The following is a 19,830-nucleotide window of genomic DNA, read 5'->3' as shown; positions in this document are numbered from 1 at the left end:
TAACTGTTAATCAACTATCCCTGAGAATATCTGTCATGTCATTGCTTTGTAACCAACTTGAAACTCCCCCTTGACCCCATGTCTTTCGATTATATCTTTTAGCCTATCAATGTATTCATGTAACCAATAACGTTAAAGATTGTGCTTTACTTCGTCCCCCTTGGACTGACCTCATTTACTGTGAACCAATGAGAATACTGTAATTTTACTTCCCCCTTCAGCACTAAAATTACTCATGACTTGCATTTTCTCTTGAGATCTGTGAGCTTCAGCCTGAGGTTTCATGATCCCCCATTACAATGTTACTTTGGCTTCTATAAATCTGTTTTGATTTTTACTTCAATGGAGTTAGAGAATGTTTTCTCCAGGACACTATGATGCTGAATAGGTTTTGGCAGAGCTTCCAGGTTAAGATGGACTGGGAAGAAAGACCTGACAATCTACTTCCTAAAATCAGCCAATGAAAACCTCATGAATCACAACGGTGCAAGACAGGGCGGCATTTCCTTCTGTCATGCATGAGGTCACCACAGGTCTGGGGCTGAGTCTACAACAACCATTTATAGGGTCGCTATGAGTCAGAATTGACTCGAGGGCAATGGGTTTGGTTTTATGTGCCAAGCACTAAGAGTTTTTCATTCATTATTGCTAACGCCCACAACAATCTTGCAAGATACGTGTGTTATCCCCATTTTGCAAATAAAGATTCTGAAGCTAGAAAGTATAGGTCACCTGCCAAGATCACATAGCTAGCAGGTGTGTATGAAGAACTGGTCAGCCTCTTTCTACTATAACATACTGCCTTTTGCAGAGATGCTGAGGTGGGGGATCACACCATGGGCCCCCTAGCTCTGGAGCCAGATGGCCTGCCTTCAATCCTGGCTTTACCATTTAATAGCAATGTGACCTCGTTATTGTTGTTAGATGTCATTGAGTCAGTTTTGACTCATAGAGATCCTAGGCACAACAGAATGAAATGTGACCTTGGGCAAGTTAATTAACTGCTCTGGGCCTCAGTTATCTTATCTATTGAGTGGAGATTAATGGAAACTTCCTCAAAGGGTTTTTATGAGGATCAAATGAATTAGTATTTGTAAGGCACTTTGAACAGTGCCTGGCACATAGAAAGTGCTATATATTTGTTTGGTAAATAAATTGAATGCTCCCCAGTAATCAGTAACGAACAGTGGATATCCATAAACCCATTGATATAACCACAGATCTCTTGGGCTAGCATAATAATGCCCTTTGAATGTTTACTATGTGCTAAAAACTTTGCAGAAAGAATCTCATTCATTCGCTCTGTAGGAATTATTATCGCTATTATACAGATAAGGGGCCTTGGTGACACAGTGGTTAAGTGCTCGGCTGCTAACCAAAAGGTCGGTGGTTCAAACCCACCAGCAGCTACAAAGGAGAAAGATGTAGCAGTCTGCTTCCGTAAAGATCACAGCCTTGGAAACCCTATGGGGCAGTTCTACTCTGTCCTATGTGGTCACTATGAGTCAGGATCGACTCGACTGCAGTGGGTTTTGGGGTATTACACAGAGGAGGAAACTGAGTATCAGAGAGGTTAAATCGCTAGCCTACAAGCTAAGTGGCAGAGCGGGGATTCAGACCCCACTCAGTGTGTTTGTACAGTCCACAGACTCATACCTGGAAACACTGACAGTGTTCAAGTCAGTGGCATAATCCACACCAGAAAGGGCTCAGGATAGGAGCTCAAACCAAGGCGAGGAGAGGCGGCCTGGTATGGATGGAGGTGGGGGCGTGGCGCAGAGCGTACACGGGCCAGGGTTGGGCCCTGGAATGCCCCAGCGTGTGGGTCAGATGGTCAGAGGGAGCCCTGGGCTGAGCCTCCCCATCCAAGGTCAGGTCTACCCTCCAGGTTGTGTTGGCACAGCCCGTGGTCATCTGCAGTCGCTCAAGAGGAAACCAGAGGCTGAGCAGTTTCGATGGTGGGAATTCAGGGTCCCTGCAGGGCTCCAGAAAACAGAGGGCCCTGGCCCTCCCTCTCCCCCTTCCTACGGCCTGGCGAGCCCCAAGGTGGGCTGGGAGTCTCACCCCACACAAGCCGGCGGGGTTCTTGCTGCATTCTGGTGCCCTCCCATGGATAATTCTGGAACAGCCTCAAAGTCTCAGTCACCTGTAGCTTCCCGGCAGCAAAACCCTCGAATCAAATGGGGAGCGGAGGGAGGGGGGGTGCCAATTTATTCTAAAAGTTGAATCACGTTTCAAAAATAACAAGAAAAAAAAGTTTTAATGTAACAGTGGTAAATGTAGTCTCTTCTCTCACTTCTTCTCCAAGTTAACAACAATCTTTGACACTGAAAATGTCCCTCATGCAGACTTTGTCAAATTTGTCCAACCACAAGATTCAGTTGCTTGTTAAAAATACACATTCCGGGGCTCCACGTCAGGAGTACTTAATCAAAAGGTCCAGGGAGAAGTTCTTAATCAAAAATTCCAAGGATATGGCCTGGGAATCGGCGTTTTAACAGGACCTTCCCCCCCAACCCACCCACCCAAGGCAATTAATAGAATCAAGCTAATTGGGGAAACTCAGTTCCAGGCATCCATGGTGCTCCCAACACAGATTTTTCCAGGGAAGTTCTTGTCCCCAAAAGGCCTCAGAGACTTGTCAATGCGCTTGGGAGGGAGGCGGGTACTCAGGAAAGACAGCGGTCTTGGAGGCGGGAGATCTGGCTCTGCAATAACCTCTGTGGGCTCATGGGTTCATCACTTAACCTCCTCTGTCTCTGAGTCCTCCTTTGTAAAGGTGATCTCCACACTTACAGTGTGCTGAGTTCATGGTAGCCTCCAAGGAGCTAGAAAGCATGCAACTGTCAGCAGTGGGCTGGAGTCGGCTCCCACTGACTAGTAAGAGCTGACTAGCAAAATTTCAGGATGTTTTTTTGAGTCCATTATTAAACCTTTGATGGTAGCTTTAAAATGGGTCATGGTGGGAGTACTGACACCATGAAAATTGGCAAATGCTACAAATAAGCGTTTGTTTCACTCAGAGAGCTAGTTTGGGGCCATTTATCAGCACACTACTACATGCACAGAAAGGTCGGGTTCTTTTACATCAAAGGACATAATACAAATGGGAGGCCTTGGTCCAACTGCAGCTCTGGGCAGGAGGAAGTGGGTAATGGCTTCCTCCTCCACACTCAGTTCACTGTGTGGCCATGACAGCTGTAGGGCTCAGCTTCAGCCTCCTCTCCAAGGTACACTAGGGATCACCTCTAACAGCCAGGCCCTGGTGGACAGATTTGACTTGAAACCCCAGCCGACTACCCCAGTAGATTCTAATAGTCCTTAGGAGAGCAAGACACTTGGAGGGACATCAGGCTCTCCTTGCCTGCTCTATCGTAACTGAGTAGGAGATTCACAGGATGGGATATACGGGCATCCGGAGAAAGGCACTGGATCGGCACAGAACTCCCTTGAGGTTGGTGGTGGCATCTTAATTTGACCTTATTAAATAAGGACCTCTATTTCTGCCTCTTGAGGAAGAAGCTACCTCTGTCACACATGATGGTGCCAATGCCAAGGCCTGCAGGGTTTGCCTTCATCTCAGCATTCACAGCTGACTGTAAGCTGCTCTTCTGAGAATACAAATGTTAAGGCTCTAAGCCAGACAAAGGAGCCAGGAGCTGGGCATATACAGAAGGAGGATCCACGGAGCACTGCCCCCACCCCTCCAGCCAGGGTCTGTCCATTCCTGCCTCAGCCCCAAGCCTTAAGGTGCACAAGAGGGGTTAAGGAGGCTTCCACTCTGAACCTGGCCTCCAGGTTCCCTGGACACTGAGAAGACAAAAATTGAGCACGTGTAGACCCAGGTATACACATTAGACCCCTTGAACTTAGCTAGGATTAGAATTGTCTTCTTATGCGGAAGGAGGCCTTCGGGGTCCGTAAGGCAATCGATCGACACCTTCTTACTGCTTTGTTTGAGGACCTGTGGGGACTGTCAAGGCTATAAGGTGATCTGAGTCGTTATGATCTGATTATATGGAGGCTATCTCTGTCCAGCCAGGAGGTAAGCTCAATGACGACGCAGGACAATTACATGCAGGAGAACAATGTGACTGATTGGCAGAGACATTTTGAGTTCAGAGATAGAGGTCTCTATAACCAGGAGAGGAGTTGAAAAGTTGCTGGAGACCTGATCTGGGGGTTAGGGGAGGGCAAGACTGAGGAAGAAGGGGTAGTGGATAAAGAAAAGACACTAGTCTCTGTCTCTGAAAACACACTCATCATTAGGCTAATTTGACTGGAGTTAAGAGGACCATTTGAAGGTCATTTTGGCAAGGTAAGTTGAGGTCATGCTGGAAAGGCTAAGAAGTTTGGCATATGGGTAGAGAAAGAATATTAACAGTGTATTAGTTTTCTAATGCTGTAATGACTTAAAAACAACCCCATTTATTAGCTCTCAGTTCTGTAAGTCAGAAGTCCTTGCACGGTATAAACGGGTTCTCTGCTCAGGGTCTCACAAAGCTGAACTCAAGGCATAGATTAAGTTTGGGCTCCTCTTCCAAACTCATTGAGGTTCTTGGCAGAATTCAGTTCCTTACCATTGCAGGACTAAGGCCCCTGCTTTCTTGCTGGCTGTCAACTGGGAGCCATTCTCAGCGCCTAGAGACCTCTTGCCATTCCCTGGCACACGGTCCTCTCCATAGCATGGCAGTTTAGGCCTTAAAAGCCAGTAGGGGAATTTTTCATGCTCTGAATCTTTCTGATTTCAGAAAGGCCCAGTTCCTTTTAATGGATCACCTGATTATGTCAGGCTCACCTGGGATAAACTGTCCTCTTCAGCTGATTAGTAATATAATCACGGAAGTGATATTCCATCCTATTTATAGGTTCTGGCCTTACTCAAAGAGAGGGGATTATATAGGCCACTCTGGTGGCCGTCTTAGAATTCTACCTACCACAGATAGTTTTGAGCTGAGGGGTGACGAGATGAAATCTATTTTTTGGAACCTAGCAGCAGTGGGGAATATGGATTTGAGGAACAAAATGCTGGACTCCAGGAGACCTTCTAGGGGGCTGTGATCATTATAGGGAACAAGTCTTAGGAAAAGGATGGGGAGGTAAGTGGGGAAGACATAATAATGGCTAAATTGACAGGACCTGCTGTCCTTCTGCCTGGACCATTCTTAGCCTGCATTACCTCAACGACTGGCTTCCTTTATCCCACTTACCTCTGCGCCCACTCTCTCTGTAGGTTTGCTGCTTCTTTGCCTCCTCCATTACCCTCTAACACATCACCCAGCTTATTTCTTTCATGGTACTTTTCATTTTATGATAACATGTTTGTTTTCTTTTTATTGTCCATTCTCTCCTCAATGAGGGTAAAGACTATTTCTCTTTTGCATATACCTGTGTCTTGGTCATCTAATGCTGCCATAACAGAAATACCACAAGTGGATGGCTTTAACAAAGAGAAATTTATTTTCTCACAGTCGAGTACGTTACAAGCCCAAATTCAGGGTGTTGGCTCCATGGGAAGGCTTTCTTTATCTGTCGGCCTTCTCATCAATGTTCCCCCAGAAAAGGAGCTTCTTCACGCAGGGACCCCATGTCTAAAGGATGAGCTCTGCTCCTGGTGCTTCTTTCTTGGTGGTATGAGGTCCCCCACTCTCTGCTTGCTTCCTTTTCCTTTAATGTCATGAAAGATAAAAGGTGGTGCAGGCCACACGCCAGGGAAGCTCCGTTTATCTTGAATCAGGAGGTGACCTGAGTGAGGGTGGTGTTATAATCCCACCCTAATCCTCTCAACATAAAATTATAATCACAAAATGGAGGACAACCATACAATACTGGGAATCATGGCCTAATCAAGTTGATACACACATTTTGGGGGGGGGACATAATTCAATCCATGACACCCTGTAATTCCAGAACCTAACACAGGGCTTCCCATATAGTAGGACTCAATAAGATTTGAATGAGGGGTTAAATGTACGAGGGAGCAAATGATAGGGAAGGGTCAAGGGAGAGTCAAAAAGGCCTGCATGGTGGATCTGGATGCCTTGAACACTAGAAAGAAGAATTAGGAAGTGGAACCAAATTAAGGGGTTCAGGGAGATGGGGAGATTTGTTTCAGATATCTTGAGTTGAGATGATGGTGGAACAATTGTCCAAGTAAGTCCAGCACATAGCTGGAACTGCGTGTGAGGAGCTGCCACATAAAAGCCAACAGTGTCCAACAATAATAAGGAATGGCTTTGGACATCCAAAAAGCATGAAAACTAGACTTTAGCTCCTGGTGGATAGCACTTAGCTGTACGTGCTACTTGGAGTAGTTTATCACTATGAGAGTCAGAATTTGTACCCTCTTTGGGCACAGTTCTACTATTGTCTGAGGAACTGTTGGAGAAAAGAAGGCCATGTTGACTGCATGGCTAGTAAATTTCTCCAGTAATCTAGCGTTGCTGTGTTAACTTTTTGACTCTTTCTCCCTTTCTCTGTACCCCCACCTCACCCCAATGAGTTCTTCATCTACCTTTGCTCCATCTTTCTATTTTCACTCAAATACTCTTCTCTCTCTAACTTTCTCCAACTAAGTTCTTTTTCTCTTACCATATGTATCAACATGATTAGTTCACCAGGGACCAGTTCTTTCAATCTGTCTTTTGGACAGTTTCTTGTCCCTTGTCATCACGCCTGTCCTCCTTCCCCTTCCTTTTTCAGGTATACTGCAGTGGTCATGCCAGTTCACTACCAGCACAGCACAGGACAGAGCTCCTGCCGGCGCGTGGCCCTCATGATCACAGCTGTCTGGGTACTGGCCTTTGCTGTGTCCTGCCCTCTCCTCTTTGGCTTCAACACCACAGGTAACCACAGTGGCTCCACTCCCAATGCCCCTGTGATTCGCGGCACACCTGAGTGGCAGTGAGTGATGCTCGGCCCTGAAATTCCTGACCCCTGGTCAATGTACTTTGTAATCAAAAGAGGATGCCATAGAATAAGCAAAGCCTTGGACTTTGTTAGTTATAAGTAAAATAGAAGGCAAATTTTGTTAATTATTGGCACACGGGTAAAAAGTTCTGGCCGCATTAATGAAAAGCCTGACTTACCCATATTTTAAAAGAAATATCATTGTAATCACTTGAAGAAATGTACTAGTTAAAAAAAAACGAAGATATTAATGGGTTTCAGTAATTTGGTGAAATTATTTTGCTAAAGAAAAATGACAATTCACAACGGGCCTACAATTCAAAATAACGTACCCTAAAAGTCCTGAGGTTGGATGTATACTTCTAACTTTTTACTCGATAAGAATCATTTCTAAGATTTGGAACTAATATAGATTCCCAAATTACTGGAGTATTCCTGTAGTTTAATACACCAAAGTTCTGGCTGTGGTGGTTGGCACATGGTACCTTTTCTATTGAATGGATGAACGCATGGATAGATGGATGGACGATGTTTATATCTGAGATGTTTGGGATAGTAAGCATTCACTGCCAGTCACTGCCAACCTCACACTTCACATGAATCAGTGCCTTCTGCGTCTGTTCCATGTTCATCTTCCATCTCCAGGAATTCCATGTGTTGAATGGAAGCTATTAGAATGCACAGTAAAGTTACAGGTATTGAAGGTAAACATTGACTTTTGCTAAGAGAGAGCTGATTGCCCTGGGTGCTAGAGTTTATCTGGATTTCTTATTCTGTCCATTTGCATTAGTGCATTAAATTCCTGCTGTGAGTTCCTGCTATGTTCCAGGTTCACGAATTTCTGGCATGTGTATACTAGCCAAGGTCCCTGGGTGGTGCAAGTAGTTTATGTTTGACTATTAATGTAAAGGCTGATGGTTTGAACCCACCCAGTGGCACCATGGAAGAAAGGCCTCGAGATCGGATTTTGTAAAGATTACAGCCAAGAAAACCCTTAGGAGCAGTTCTACTCCGTAACACACAGCATCACCATGAGTTAGAATAGACTCGATGGCAATGGGCTTGGTTGTTATATACCAGTCAAGTAGCCAAGTCCAGCTTACAAATAGTTTTAAAGAGGTCACTTGCTGGACAGTGATTTACAAGTCAAAACACATTTAAATAGACCAGTAGAGGCTCTGGAGTCAGAAAAACCTAGATTCAAACTCTAGTTGTGCTACTCACCAGCTGTGTTACATAACTTCTCTGAGCTCAGTTTCCTTATTGGTAAATTCAGAATAATAATAATACGATGGCACATAAACTTGAGCAAATGCAACTATATAGAAAAGTTTTAAATGCTTATTTTTATATATGGCTGCCTACAAATAAATCCAGCAACTTCATTTCTAAAATTACACGTTGCATTACAAAAAGAAAAGAAAGAAAGAAAGAAAGAAAGAAAGAAAGAAAGAAAGAAAGAAAGAAAGAAAGAAAGAAAGAAAGAAAGAAAGAAAGAAAGAAAGAAAGAAAGAAAGAAAGAAAGAAAGAAAGAAAGAAAGAAAGAAAGAAAGAAAGAAAGAAAGAAAGAAAGAAAGAAAGAAAGAAAGAAAGAAAGAAAGAAAGAAAGAAAGAAAGAAAGAAAGAAAGAAAGAAAGACACTGCTTTCGAGCCAATTCTGAGTCATAGAGACCCTGTAGGACAGAGTAGAACTGCCCCATAGAGTTTCCAAGGAGCACCTGGTGGATTTGAACTGCCGACCTTTTAGTTAGCAGCCATAGCTCTTAACCACTACGCTACCAGGATTTCCACATTGCATATGAACCCTTTATTTGACATATTACTATATGTATCAGACATCTTTACTTACTGTGCAGCATTGTAATAAAACCACACATACCTTTTTGTGTAATATTGGGGATTTTCAAAGCAAATTTTTACTCTACCTAATTTTCACCCCGTTTTCCACTCTACCTCCTTCATAGAGTTTCTTTGCAATTAAGTGAGAATTAAAGTGGGAGAACACTTGTGGAAGTGCCAAGTACATACCATCTGCTCAAGGGCAGGCTCGTTTCTCTGCTACATAAAAGGTTAAGTAGCCAAGTCACCCAATAAATATTGGTTAACCCAGAGGGTTCCTGTGATGTGATTATTATCTTTGCATTACCCTTTTCACTTGTTACCTTAAATGACCCTTTACACACACACACAGAGACTAACTGTGTAGCACTGGAATATCACTTTTGATGAGTGTTAAGTATTCTTTTGGGGTTAGTCTGATAATTAAGCCACCTTCTGTAACCTTGTTTCTATATGAAAATGCATTTTAAATTGGAATTTGTAATATAGGGATCTCGCTATCACTGCTCGGCCAAGATGCAGCTTACTTCCTCATTCGTGGGGGCTGGTGGGGCAGTCTTACTCTCACAGGCAGACAGACAGACACACTGGTGACATTTAAAGGAGTCTCAAATCCAACATTAGACAGACTGCCCAGTTAATGTCAACATCTAAATTGAAGAAGAACAATGAGCTAACTGCAGAGCTGTTGCTACCCATGAGATCATTACTGCTCCAGGAACAAAACTCAGAAACGTCTTTCCAAAAGGATTTTTGAACACAGAATTGAGAAGACACAAAGGGTCCTTGACTTAGCATGTACACTATCTCTTCTCTCTCATCGTTCTGTCTGTCTCTTATTTTTCAGTTTACTGATTGCCCTATAGCAAGTCCTCCACTTATTCGTATATTTTGTCAATGTGTCAGGTCCATTGAAAGAGCCCAATACATATTAGCTGGTGTAATTGCTATGATTAGTATTATTTACTGGCATAGACTTCTGTGCCTTAAAATTTCAGTATGTACCTGCTCCAGGGAAGATCTCAACAGTGGTAGTTCTACTGGTGGCAGATGAGACCAGCCATCTTTTCTCAGAAAACTGTTCAGGAAATTAGTAAGTGGAATTCAAGGCGGGAAGCTCAGCCATCCTTCTTTGCCTCGGTCTGACCTTCACAGTACAGCTTCTTTATCTTGATAGATGTGGGTTTCTCCAGCAACTCTCCAATCTATAAGGACGCTCCCAAGTTCATTCTAAATCCCAATATAAATGACTTCTCTCAGCCATTTGTCCTAATCCCTCACTGAAAATTAGAGGGGGAAAGGGCAGGATACTGCCAACAACTCCCGATATTGGAAAAGGCTGGACTTTCACTCGGAAGTGTAATATAAAAAAAAACTTTCTGATAGAACTCTTCTTTTAGTGAAACAGGCTGCCATATGGAACTGTGATTTGCCAGAGAACAGGTTGAACTTCGGTCTCTTCCAAAGTAGAGTCGCTCTTATTCTCTGGATGCACACATAACACAGGGTCTTGGGTCACAGAGAGTTCCAAGAATATGGGGCTTGGTTGCCCAGGGCAGAGGCCAACCAGTCTGGGCAAAAATCACATCATCAGCCTAAGAGCAGTGGAACATGGTACGTCAGGGCTAGAGGATGCCCGAAAGATCCCTAAATGAGTAGCCCACCCTTTCATTTCAAAGATAAGAAAAATAACTAGTGTTTAAATTAATATTAAATCAGATAGCTATTGTGCAGTAAGAAATTCTAGAATTAATAAGCAATAGGTGGTGATAACGGTTTAAGAAACATTCAAGGGAGGAAAAACTGAAAAGTTAAGAAAATCCTATCATCTGGCTTACCTTTCTATTGAAAAGGGAAATGTTAATGAGGCAGGACTCATACTAGAGGATTAGGTTAGATCTTGAGACAATCTCTTTTGAGACACAAAAGAGAGAAGCGAGCAGAGAGGAGAGGGACTTCATACCACGAAGAAAGAAGAGCTGGGAGTGAAGTATGTCCTTTGGACTAGGGATCCCTATGCTGAGCAGTTCCTAGACCAGGGGAAGATTAATGACAAGGACCTTCCCCCAGAGCCTACAGAGAGAGAATGCTTTCCCCCAGAGCTGACGCCCTGAATTTGGACTTTTAGCCTACTAGACTGTGAGAGAATAAATTTCTCTTTGTTAACGCAAAAAAAGAAAAAGAGAAATGGAGGAGTGAGAGTATTTGATTTTAGTAATAGAACACCTTACCTGGCTTTCAGAACACTGAATCTGGGGGTGCTTGGTTTGAGAAACATAAAAGGGTAACAGGCTCATCCTAAAATCAGATTCACCAGGATCTCCTGTCTCTGAAAACAAGTTAGGAGTCAAATCCTTTAATGAGTTTGAAGGACATGAAGGATAAGTCAACCTGCTTTAGACCTTGCTGTTCACATCACGGTGGGGCTCATGTTCCCAGGCTAGCCCACAAAAGCTCCTTAGAACCCTTAGTAGAGCTATTTAGTACTTATATCACCGACCATAGTGCCTTGAATGAATGAATGAAGTGGATGAATCCTTGTCATCACCCTTTCCTCCTTAAATGTTGAGATGAATTAGGATAAACCAGCCCCAATATCAGATAATGAGGAGCAACCTCCATGTCCTCCCCCACCATCCTCCCATCCAGTGGCTGCTTATGAAATAATTATTTGTACATTTTGCTCACTTATTCAGCATTCATGTATTTGCTCAATAACTATGGTGCTGAAACCTGTCCACCATGGGTGACCCTGCTGGTATTTGAAATACTGGTGGCAGAGCTTCCAGCATCACAACAATACACAAGCCACCACAGCGTGACAAGCTGACAGACGAGTGCTGCCCTGAAGGTACTGGTGAAAAACAAGGCCTCAGGAATTGACAGAATACCAATTGGGATGTTTCAACAAATGGATGCAACACGGGAAGCACTCACTCATCTACCAAGAAATTCGGAAGACAGCTACCTGGTCAACCAACTGGAGGAGATCCATACTCATGCCCATTCCAAAGAGAGGTGGTCCAATAGAATACTGAATGCCAGGAGCTGCCAATTTGGTGACCACTGTTCAGAGCTTGGTGGCGTAGTGGTTAAGTGCTATGGCTGCTAACCAAAGGGTCGGCAGTTCAGATCTACCAGGCGCTCCTTGGAAACCCTATGGGGCAGTTCTACTCTATCCTATAGGGTCGCTATGAGTTAGAATCGACTTGATGGCACTGGGTGGGTTCAGAGCTTTATACGCTATTTCCTAAAGGATGCTGACCCAGGCTCTGGTCTTGAGACCACATTAAGTTTACCCTCTCCCCTAGAGAACCGGAGAATTTGGGAGTAGGACATAAAGATTCTGATGACAGTGCAGTCGTTGTGTCTCACTGATTACTGGGTGTACTCTTTTTGTGCTTCCTAGTTCTTTTTTTTTTTTTTGCTGCCTTCTCATCCCACAAATATTGTTCCCATAAGTCTCTCTCCAAATTTCCATTCCAAATGATATTTTTTCACTTCCAAAAGCTCAGGGGAAGTTAATAATGCTGTTGTTGTTAGGTGCTGTCGAGTCGGTTCCAACTCATAACGACCCTATGCACAACAGAACAAAACACTGCCCGGTGCTGCACCATCCTTATAATTGTTGTTATGCTTGAGCTCATTGTTGCAGCCACTGTGTCAATCCACCTCGTTGAGGGTCTTCCTCTTTTCCCCTGACCCTGTACTCTGCCAAGCATGATGTCCTTCTCCAGGGACTCATCCCTCCTGACAACATGTCCAAAGTATGTAAGATGCAGTCTCGCCATCCTTGCCTCCAAGGAGCACCCCGGCCGCACCTCTTCCAGGACAGACCTGTTCGCTCTTCCAGCAGTCCATGGTACACTCAACATTCTTCACCAATACCACAATTCAAAGGCGTCAACTCTTCTTCGATCTTCCTTATTCATTGACCAGCTTTCACATGCGTATGATGTGATTGAAAATACCATGGCTTGGGTCAGGCGCACCTTAGTCTTCAAGGTGACATCTTTGCTCTTCAACATTTTGAAGAGGTCGTTTGCAGCAGATTTGCCCAATGCAATGGGTCTTTTGATTTCTTGACTGCTGCTTCCATGGCTGTTGATTGTGGATCCAAGTAAAATGAAATCCTTGACAACTTCAATCTTTTCTCCATTTATCATGATGTTGCTCATTGGTCCAGTTGTGAGGATTTTTGTTTTCTTTATGTTGAGGTGTAATCCATACTGAAGGTTGTGGTCTTTGATCTTCATCAGTAAGTGCTTCAAGTTCTCTTCACTTTCAGCAAGCAAGGTTGTGTCATCTGCATAATGCAGGTTGTTAATAAGTCTTCCTCCAATCCTGATGCCCCGTTCTTCTTCATATAGTCCAGCTTCTTGGATTATTTGTTCAGCATACAGATTAAACAGGTATGGTGAAAGAATATAACCCTGACTCACACCTTTCCTGACTTTAAACCAATCAGTATCCCCTTGTTCTGTCTGAACAACTTCCTCTTGATCTATGGAAAGGTTCCTCATGAGCACAATGAAGTGTTCTGGAATTTCCATTCTTTGCAGTGTTATCCATAGTTTGTTATGATCCACACAGTCGAATCCTTTGCATAGTCAATAAAACACAGGTAAACATCCTTCTGGTATTCTCTGCTTTCAGCCAGGATCCATCTAACATCAACAATGATATCCCTTGTTCCACGTCCTCTTCTGAAACCAGCCTGAATTTCTGGCAGTTCCCTGTTGATATACTGCTGCAGCCACTTTTGAATGATCTTCAGCAAAATTTTGCTTGCATGTGATATTAATGATATTGTTTTATAATTTCCACATTCGGTTGGATCGCCTTTCTTGTGAATAGGCATAAATATGGATGTCTACCAGTCAGTTGGCCAGGAAGCTGTCTTCCATGTTTCTTGGCATAGATAAGTGAGCACCTCCAGTGCTGCACCCATTTGTTGAAACATCTCAATTGATGTTCCATCAATTCCTGGAGCCTTGTTTTTCGCTAATGCCTTCAGAGCAGCTTGGACTTCTTCCTTCAGTACCATTGGTTCCTGATCATATGCTACCTCTTGAAATAGTTGAACATCAACTAATTCTTTTTGGTATAATGACTCTGTGTATTCCTTCCATCTTCTTTTGATGCTTCCTGCGTCATTTAATGTTTTCCCCATGGAATCCTTCACTATTGCAACTCGAGGCTTGAATTTTTTCTTCAGTTCTTTCACCTTGAGAAATGCTGAGCGTGTTCTTCCATTTTGGTTTTCCATCTCCAGTTCTTTGCACATGTCATTATAATACTTTACTTTGTCTTCTCAAGAGGCCCTTTGAAATCTTCTGTTGCATTCATCGTCAAAAAGGAACATTTCAAGATCTACCCTGAAGTACAATGCTGTCAGTGATAGGATAATATCCATACACCTACAAGGAAGATCAGTTAATATGACTATTATTCAAATTTACTCACCAACCACTAGGGCCAAAGATGAAGAAATAGAAGATTTTTATCAGCTGCTGCAGTCTGAAATTGACTGAACACACAGTCAAGATGCATTGATAATTACTGGCGATTGGAATGCGAAAGTTGGAAACAAAGAAGAAGGATCAGTAGTTGGAAAATATGGCCTTGGTGATAGTAACAATGCTGGAGATCAAATGATAGAATTTTGCAAGACCAACGACTTCTTCATTGCAAATACCTTCTTTCACCAGCATAAATGGCAACTATACACATGGACCTCGCCAGATGGAACACACAGAAATCAAATTGACTACATCTGTGGAAAGAGATGATGGAAAAGCTCAATATCATCATTCAGAACAAGGCCAGGGGCTGACTGTGGAACAGACCATCAATTGCTCATATGCAAGTTCAAGCTGAAACTGAAGAAAATCAGAACAGGTCCCCGCGAGCCAAAATATGACCTTGACTATATCCCACCTGAATTTAGAGACCATCTCAAGAACAGATTTGATGCATTGAACACTAGTGACTGCAGACCAGATGAGTTGTGGAATGACATCAAGGACATCATCCATGAAGAAAGCAAGAGGTCACTGAAAAGACAGGAAAGAAAGAAAAGGCCAAGATGGATGTCGGAGGAGACTCTGAAACTTGCTCTCAAACGTCGAGCAGCTAAACCAAAGGAAGAATTGATGAAGTAAATAATAATGGCTACCATTTGTTCTCATAACCATTGTAAAAAAAAAAAAAAATTGCCACCAAGTCAAATAGAGGTGTGCTCAACAGGGTTTTCAATGGCTGACTTTTCAGATGTAGATCACCATGCCTTTCTTCCAAGGCACCTCTGGGTGGACTCGACCATGCAGCCAAGCATGTTAAGTGTTTGCACCACCCAGGGACTCCCAGAGCCATCACATGTCACAGTATTTTTGCCCTTCTTTTACAGATAAAGAATCTGAGTCATGGCAGAGTTAAGTAACAGCCCGAGGTCACACAGTCAGTAAATGGCGGATCTAGGCTCACGCTTTTTTGGTCTCTAGGACTGCGGTAACAAATTACCAGGAACGTGGTGGCTTAAAACAAGAGGAATTTCTTCTCTCACAGCTCTGGAGGCCAGAAGTTAGAAATTAAGGTGTTGGCAGGGCTCTTGGGGAGCATCTTTCCTTGCCCCTTCCAGCTTCTGGTGGTTCCAGGTATTCCTTGGCTTGGGGCTATATAACCCTAATCTCTGCCTTTCTTGACAACCTGACATCTTTCTTTTCTGTGTCTGTGTCATATGGGTCTCTCTGCCCTTTTCTTATAAGGACATCATCACTTGATTTAGGGCTTACCCTAACTCCAGGATGATCTCATTTTAAGATCCTTAATTAAATCTGTAAACAGCCTTTTTCCAAATGAGGTCACATTCATGGGTTCCAGATAAACGTATCTTTTGGCGAGGTGCCATTCAGGCCCCTGCACACACCTAGGGCTGTCTGGCCTCTACTACACTTCAGAAGATTAAGAAGCAGAATTAAGGGCCCACCTGATGGCTGCCCACTCTCAATGGCTCACACTGGTGCTATATGGTCCAAGGCCAGATCGTGAGTTGAAGACTGTCCAGCGTGGCAACAGCTAATGCTGACAGTGCTAGGTAAAGTGCAATGGTAGAGGGAGAGTCAACATCACAGGAAGAACCTTGGCTTTGGGGTCAGACTGGCTGGAGGAACACATCCTGCTTCTGCCACTTTCAGGCTGTGTGACCCTGGACCACTTACCGACCCTCCGAGCCTTAGTCTGCTCATCTGAAAATAGAGCTAGAAATGGTACCTGCCTCACATAATGTGGCCAGCATGATGAGATAAGATGATGTGTGTAAAGCCCTTAGCACAATGACTGGCAGGTGTTAGTTCACCTCCCTTTTGTCCTCCGTGATGGGACAAGTTCCAGGCCTATCCTGGGCAGGAGGAATCTCAGCAACTGCTAGTGAAGGAGGAAAAGGTACAGGGTCTTCCTAACAAGGAGTGGCAGGAGCATTTCAGAATATAAATCAGGAACAAGGGCCCTCCTCAATTTACATTCTCCATGGTGACAATGCCCTTACCTATCCCCTCCCTCTCCTACCCCTTACCTATGCTGGGAAAAAAAAAAAAAAATGCTGGGATTCCTTGAAAAATCAAATTGCATGTTTTGTATGCAGGCACCACTTGCCCCACATCCCCAATTCAAAACCAGGGACCCGGGCATTCAGAGTAAAGAAGGCTTCTTCATTTCATTACACTCCAAGAATCTGTTCACACCACCTCATCAGCAGGTCCTTTTCTGGAAGGTGCATCCCTCCCGGGACCTTCTGCTCTGTGGCACTCCCCCAGCCTCCTGGGTGCACTACTCTGTGTGACACTTAGCACGTCATCTAGAACGGATCGTTTAAGTAGACTGTGAGACCCTTTAAGGGCAGACATGCCATCTTATTCATCTTTGCAGCCCCAGTGCTGAGCAATGGCTGGCATATAATTATTGGTAAATGTTCTTTTTAAGTGGACTGTGAGCAATGCAAAGATGAATTAGATCTCCTACCCTCAATGAGGAAACCCTGGTGGCACAGTGTTTAAGTGCTATGGCTGCTAACCAAAAGGTTGGCAGTTCGAGTCTACCAGGCACTCCTTGGAAACCCTGTGGGGCAGTTCTACTCTGTCCTATAGGGTTGCTATGAGTCAGAATCGACTCAACGGCAATAGGTACCCTCAAGAAGCTGACAGTGTAGGCATGAGTCTGCTTCCCCCTGCCCTCACCACACAGGCCATTTATGGTAACGGCACAGAAGAGGCAAAAGTAAAGTGCACAAAGGAAGGAAAATTTGCTTCTGACTGAGAAACTCAAGGGCATTTCCATGGATGAGGCAGCATTTGAGCTGGGACATGATGAGGTTGTTGGTGGGATAGGCAACCCCTGTTTCTCAAAGCTCCACATGGATAAGAAGGTGGAGATACCACACAGTATATGGGGCCACATTTTGCGCTGCCCGTTGAGGTCTAATACTTTCCCCAGGTCTGCAAAAAGCTTTATCTTCTCTCCTTCTCTCCCCCACAGGGGACCCCAGCATCTGCTCCATCTCCAACCCTGATTTTGTCATCTACTCTTCAGTGGTGTCCTTCTACCTGCCCTTTGGAGTGACCGTCCTGGTCTATGCGAGGATCTATGTGGTGTTAAGGCAGAGGAGACGAAAACGGATTCTCACTCGACAGAATAGCCAATGCATCAGTGTCAGGCCCAGCTTCCCCCAACAAGTAAGCCCAGCTTCCCCCAACCCAGAAGGGGGCAGAGGGAACACAACACCCACCCCCAGAGCCTCTAGCAGTGCACGCTTTTGCCTGGACATTGCACATGAGAGACACACGTCTGAGACCTACCTTCTAAACTGCTGGTATTGGCTGTACTTTGGAGGTAGGAAATCCAATCTCAAGAGAGTATAGACAGTCTTCCCTACAGCCCACCTTACCTGGAAAGATGATAGGCTAGTTTCTGGGTTTGTTCTGCTTCCTTTAGAGGTCCCTCATTCTCCATAAATGGCCAGCAGTTCAGATCTCCCAAGGGCTTGAGGTTTTCACTTGGCAGTTGTACCATGTGCTGCTAGTGGGTTCCCAGGACTGACTTTTCATCCAGGCTGCTCATCCCAAGAATCACTGGGGTCCATGGAAACCTGTTTTCCTTACTAATCTGTCTTGGAAGAAGTACAACCAGAATGCTCCTTAGAAGCAAGGATGGTGAGACTGCATCTTACATACTTTGGACATGTTGTCAGGAGGGATCAGTCTCTGAAGAAGGACATCATGCTTGGCAGAGTACAGGGTCAGCAACCAAGGGCTCAAGCATAACAACAATTGTAAGGATGGCGCAGGACTGGGCAGTGTTCCATTCTGTTGTGCATAGGGTCGCTATGAGTCGGAACTGACTCGATGGCACCTAACAACAACAATCTGCCCCTGTGCCGAGGCACTGACCAGCAGATGGGATGGAACCCTAATAATGTATTTTATTGGGTCTTTCAAGACTGAAAAAGAAAGTCATTGCCTCAGCACCAGTCTTCCAATTCCTTGAGCTGTAAATTCTGCTTAGCCTAGTGCCTGGCAGCTCACTTGGTATTCTGTCAATTCCTGGTCCAAACTGTACCTTCATCTCCATACTTTGGACATGTTATCAGGAGGGACCAGCCCCTGGAGAAGGATACCATGCTTGGTAAAGTAAAGGGTCAACGAAAAAGAGGAAGATCCTCAACCATATGCAGTGACACAGTGGCTGCAACAATGGGCTCAAGCATAACAACGATTGTGAGGATGATGCAGGACTGGGCAGCGTTTCGTTCTGTTGTACACAGGGTCGCTATGAGTAGGAACTGACTCGACAGCACCTCACAACAACAACAGTGCCTGGCACCTAGTAGTTTACTCACAATGTACCTGAAGCATGAATGGATGCATACAGATGACTTAAAATCTGCTAGGGATAACAGGAATACTGTACAGTCTCTGCCTTCATGGAGCTTAGACTATAGACAAGTAAATAAAGCACACCTCCACTCAAAGTTAACTGACGGTTCAGAACTGAATGGAATGTTTGCTAAATATGAGGGGAAGACAATTAAGCACCTAAATGTTAACTGCTGTGTAGGTTGTAGTACGAGAGAAGGCAATATGCTCAGGAAAGGGCTTCATAGATAGAGTCAGAACTGTATTTGATCTTGAAGGCAGGTCCAATTGGGTGTCACTAGGTCACCTTTAATGGCTTGAGAGAGGGTCAAACTCCCAACATTGAAGTCCCCAAGACTTGAACAGAACAAGACTATTGGTTCCCGTAAAATAGGAGATCAGGACCCACAGCTGAGGATATAAACATATTTCATTCAAAGAATTGCTATCTACATAGCTCAACTATGTAGAGCTTAATCTACAACTAACTGTTTTTCCTTCACCCCACCCTAGTCTACCTGTCTTCGGCTGCACCCAATTCGGCAGTTTTCAATAAGGGCCAGATTTCCATCAGATGCCACAGGGAAAATGGTAAGTGGGCTATGTCTTTGGCTGTAGGAAAAGAATAAGAGACCTTTTCTCAATGTGCTGGCCTCTGTTGATTCCACTCCCACCCCAAAATGGACTCTAGCCCTGAACCCCACTTGTGCTATTATATATGCCAGATCTGAGATCCTGCCTTATTTAAGCATTAGAATAAACCCAAATCAAACCCAGTGCCGTCGAGTTGATTCCGACTCATAGCGACCCTATAGGACAGAGTAGAACTGCCGCATAGAGTTTCCAAGGAGCACCTGGCGGATTCAAACTGCTGACCCTTTGGTTCGCAGCTGTAGCACTTAACCACTATGCAACCAGGGTTTCCAAGCATTAGAATAGGTAACACCAAATGATATTCAGAAAGCAGATGAGTATTGGGCTAGATACCAATGACTGGAGCCCAATGACTATTGGATGTGGTGTCATCTAGAGCCACCTGCCTTAAAGGGAACAGGGTGTCAATGAGACAAACGTGGGCATAGCTGAGGAAAGCAGAGAAGGGACCTAATGTGAGACTTTCAAGACTCTGAACGTGAGGAAAGCCAAGACAATTTCATAGTCACCCTGAGCCTTG

General features: G+C 44.3%; 1 protein-coding gene across 1 annotated transcript in view; it reads left to right on the top strand.

Moving 5' to 3' along the window:
- The window catches only part of DRD3 (dopamine receptor D3), a 53,681-nt gene that overhangs the window by 28,358 nt on the left and 5,493 nt on the right, over positions 1-19,830 (top strand). Inside the window, exons 3-4 of the mRNA XM_003412984.3 lie at positions 6,703-6,845; positions 17,281-17,477. Coding sequence (XP_003413032.2) covers positions 6,703-6,845; positions 17,281-17,477 — 340 coding nt within the window. The remainder of the gene's footprint in view (positions 1-6,702; positions 6,846-17,280; positions 17,478-19,830) is intronic.

Source organism: Loxodonta africana, chromosome 1 (genome assembly GCF_030014295.1).
Source record: "Loxodonta africana isolate mLoxAfr1 chromosome 1, mLoxAfr1.hap2, whole genome shotgun sequence".
Taxonomy (NCBI): Eukaryota; Metazoa; Chordata; class Mammalia; order Proboscidea; family Elephantidae; genus Loxodonta; species Loxodonta africana.
This window is presented reverse-complemented; position numbering and strand designations above follow the sequence as displayed.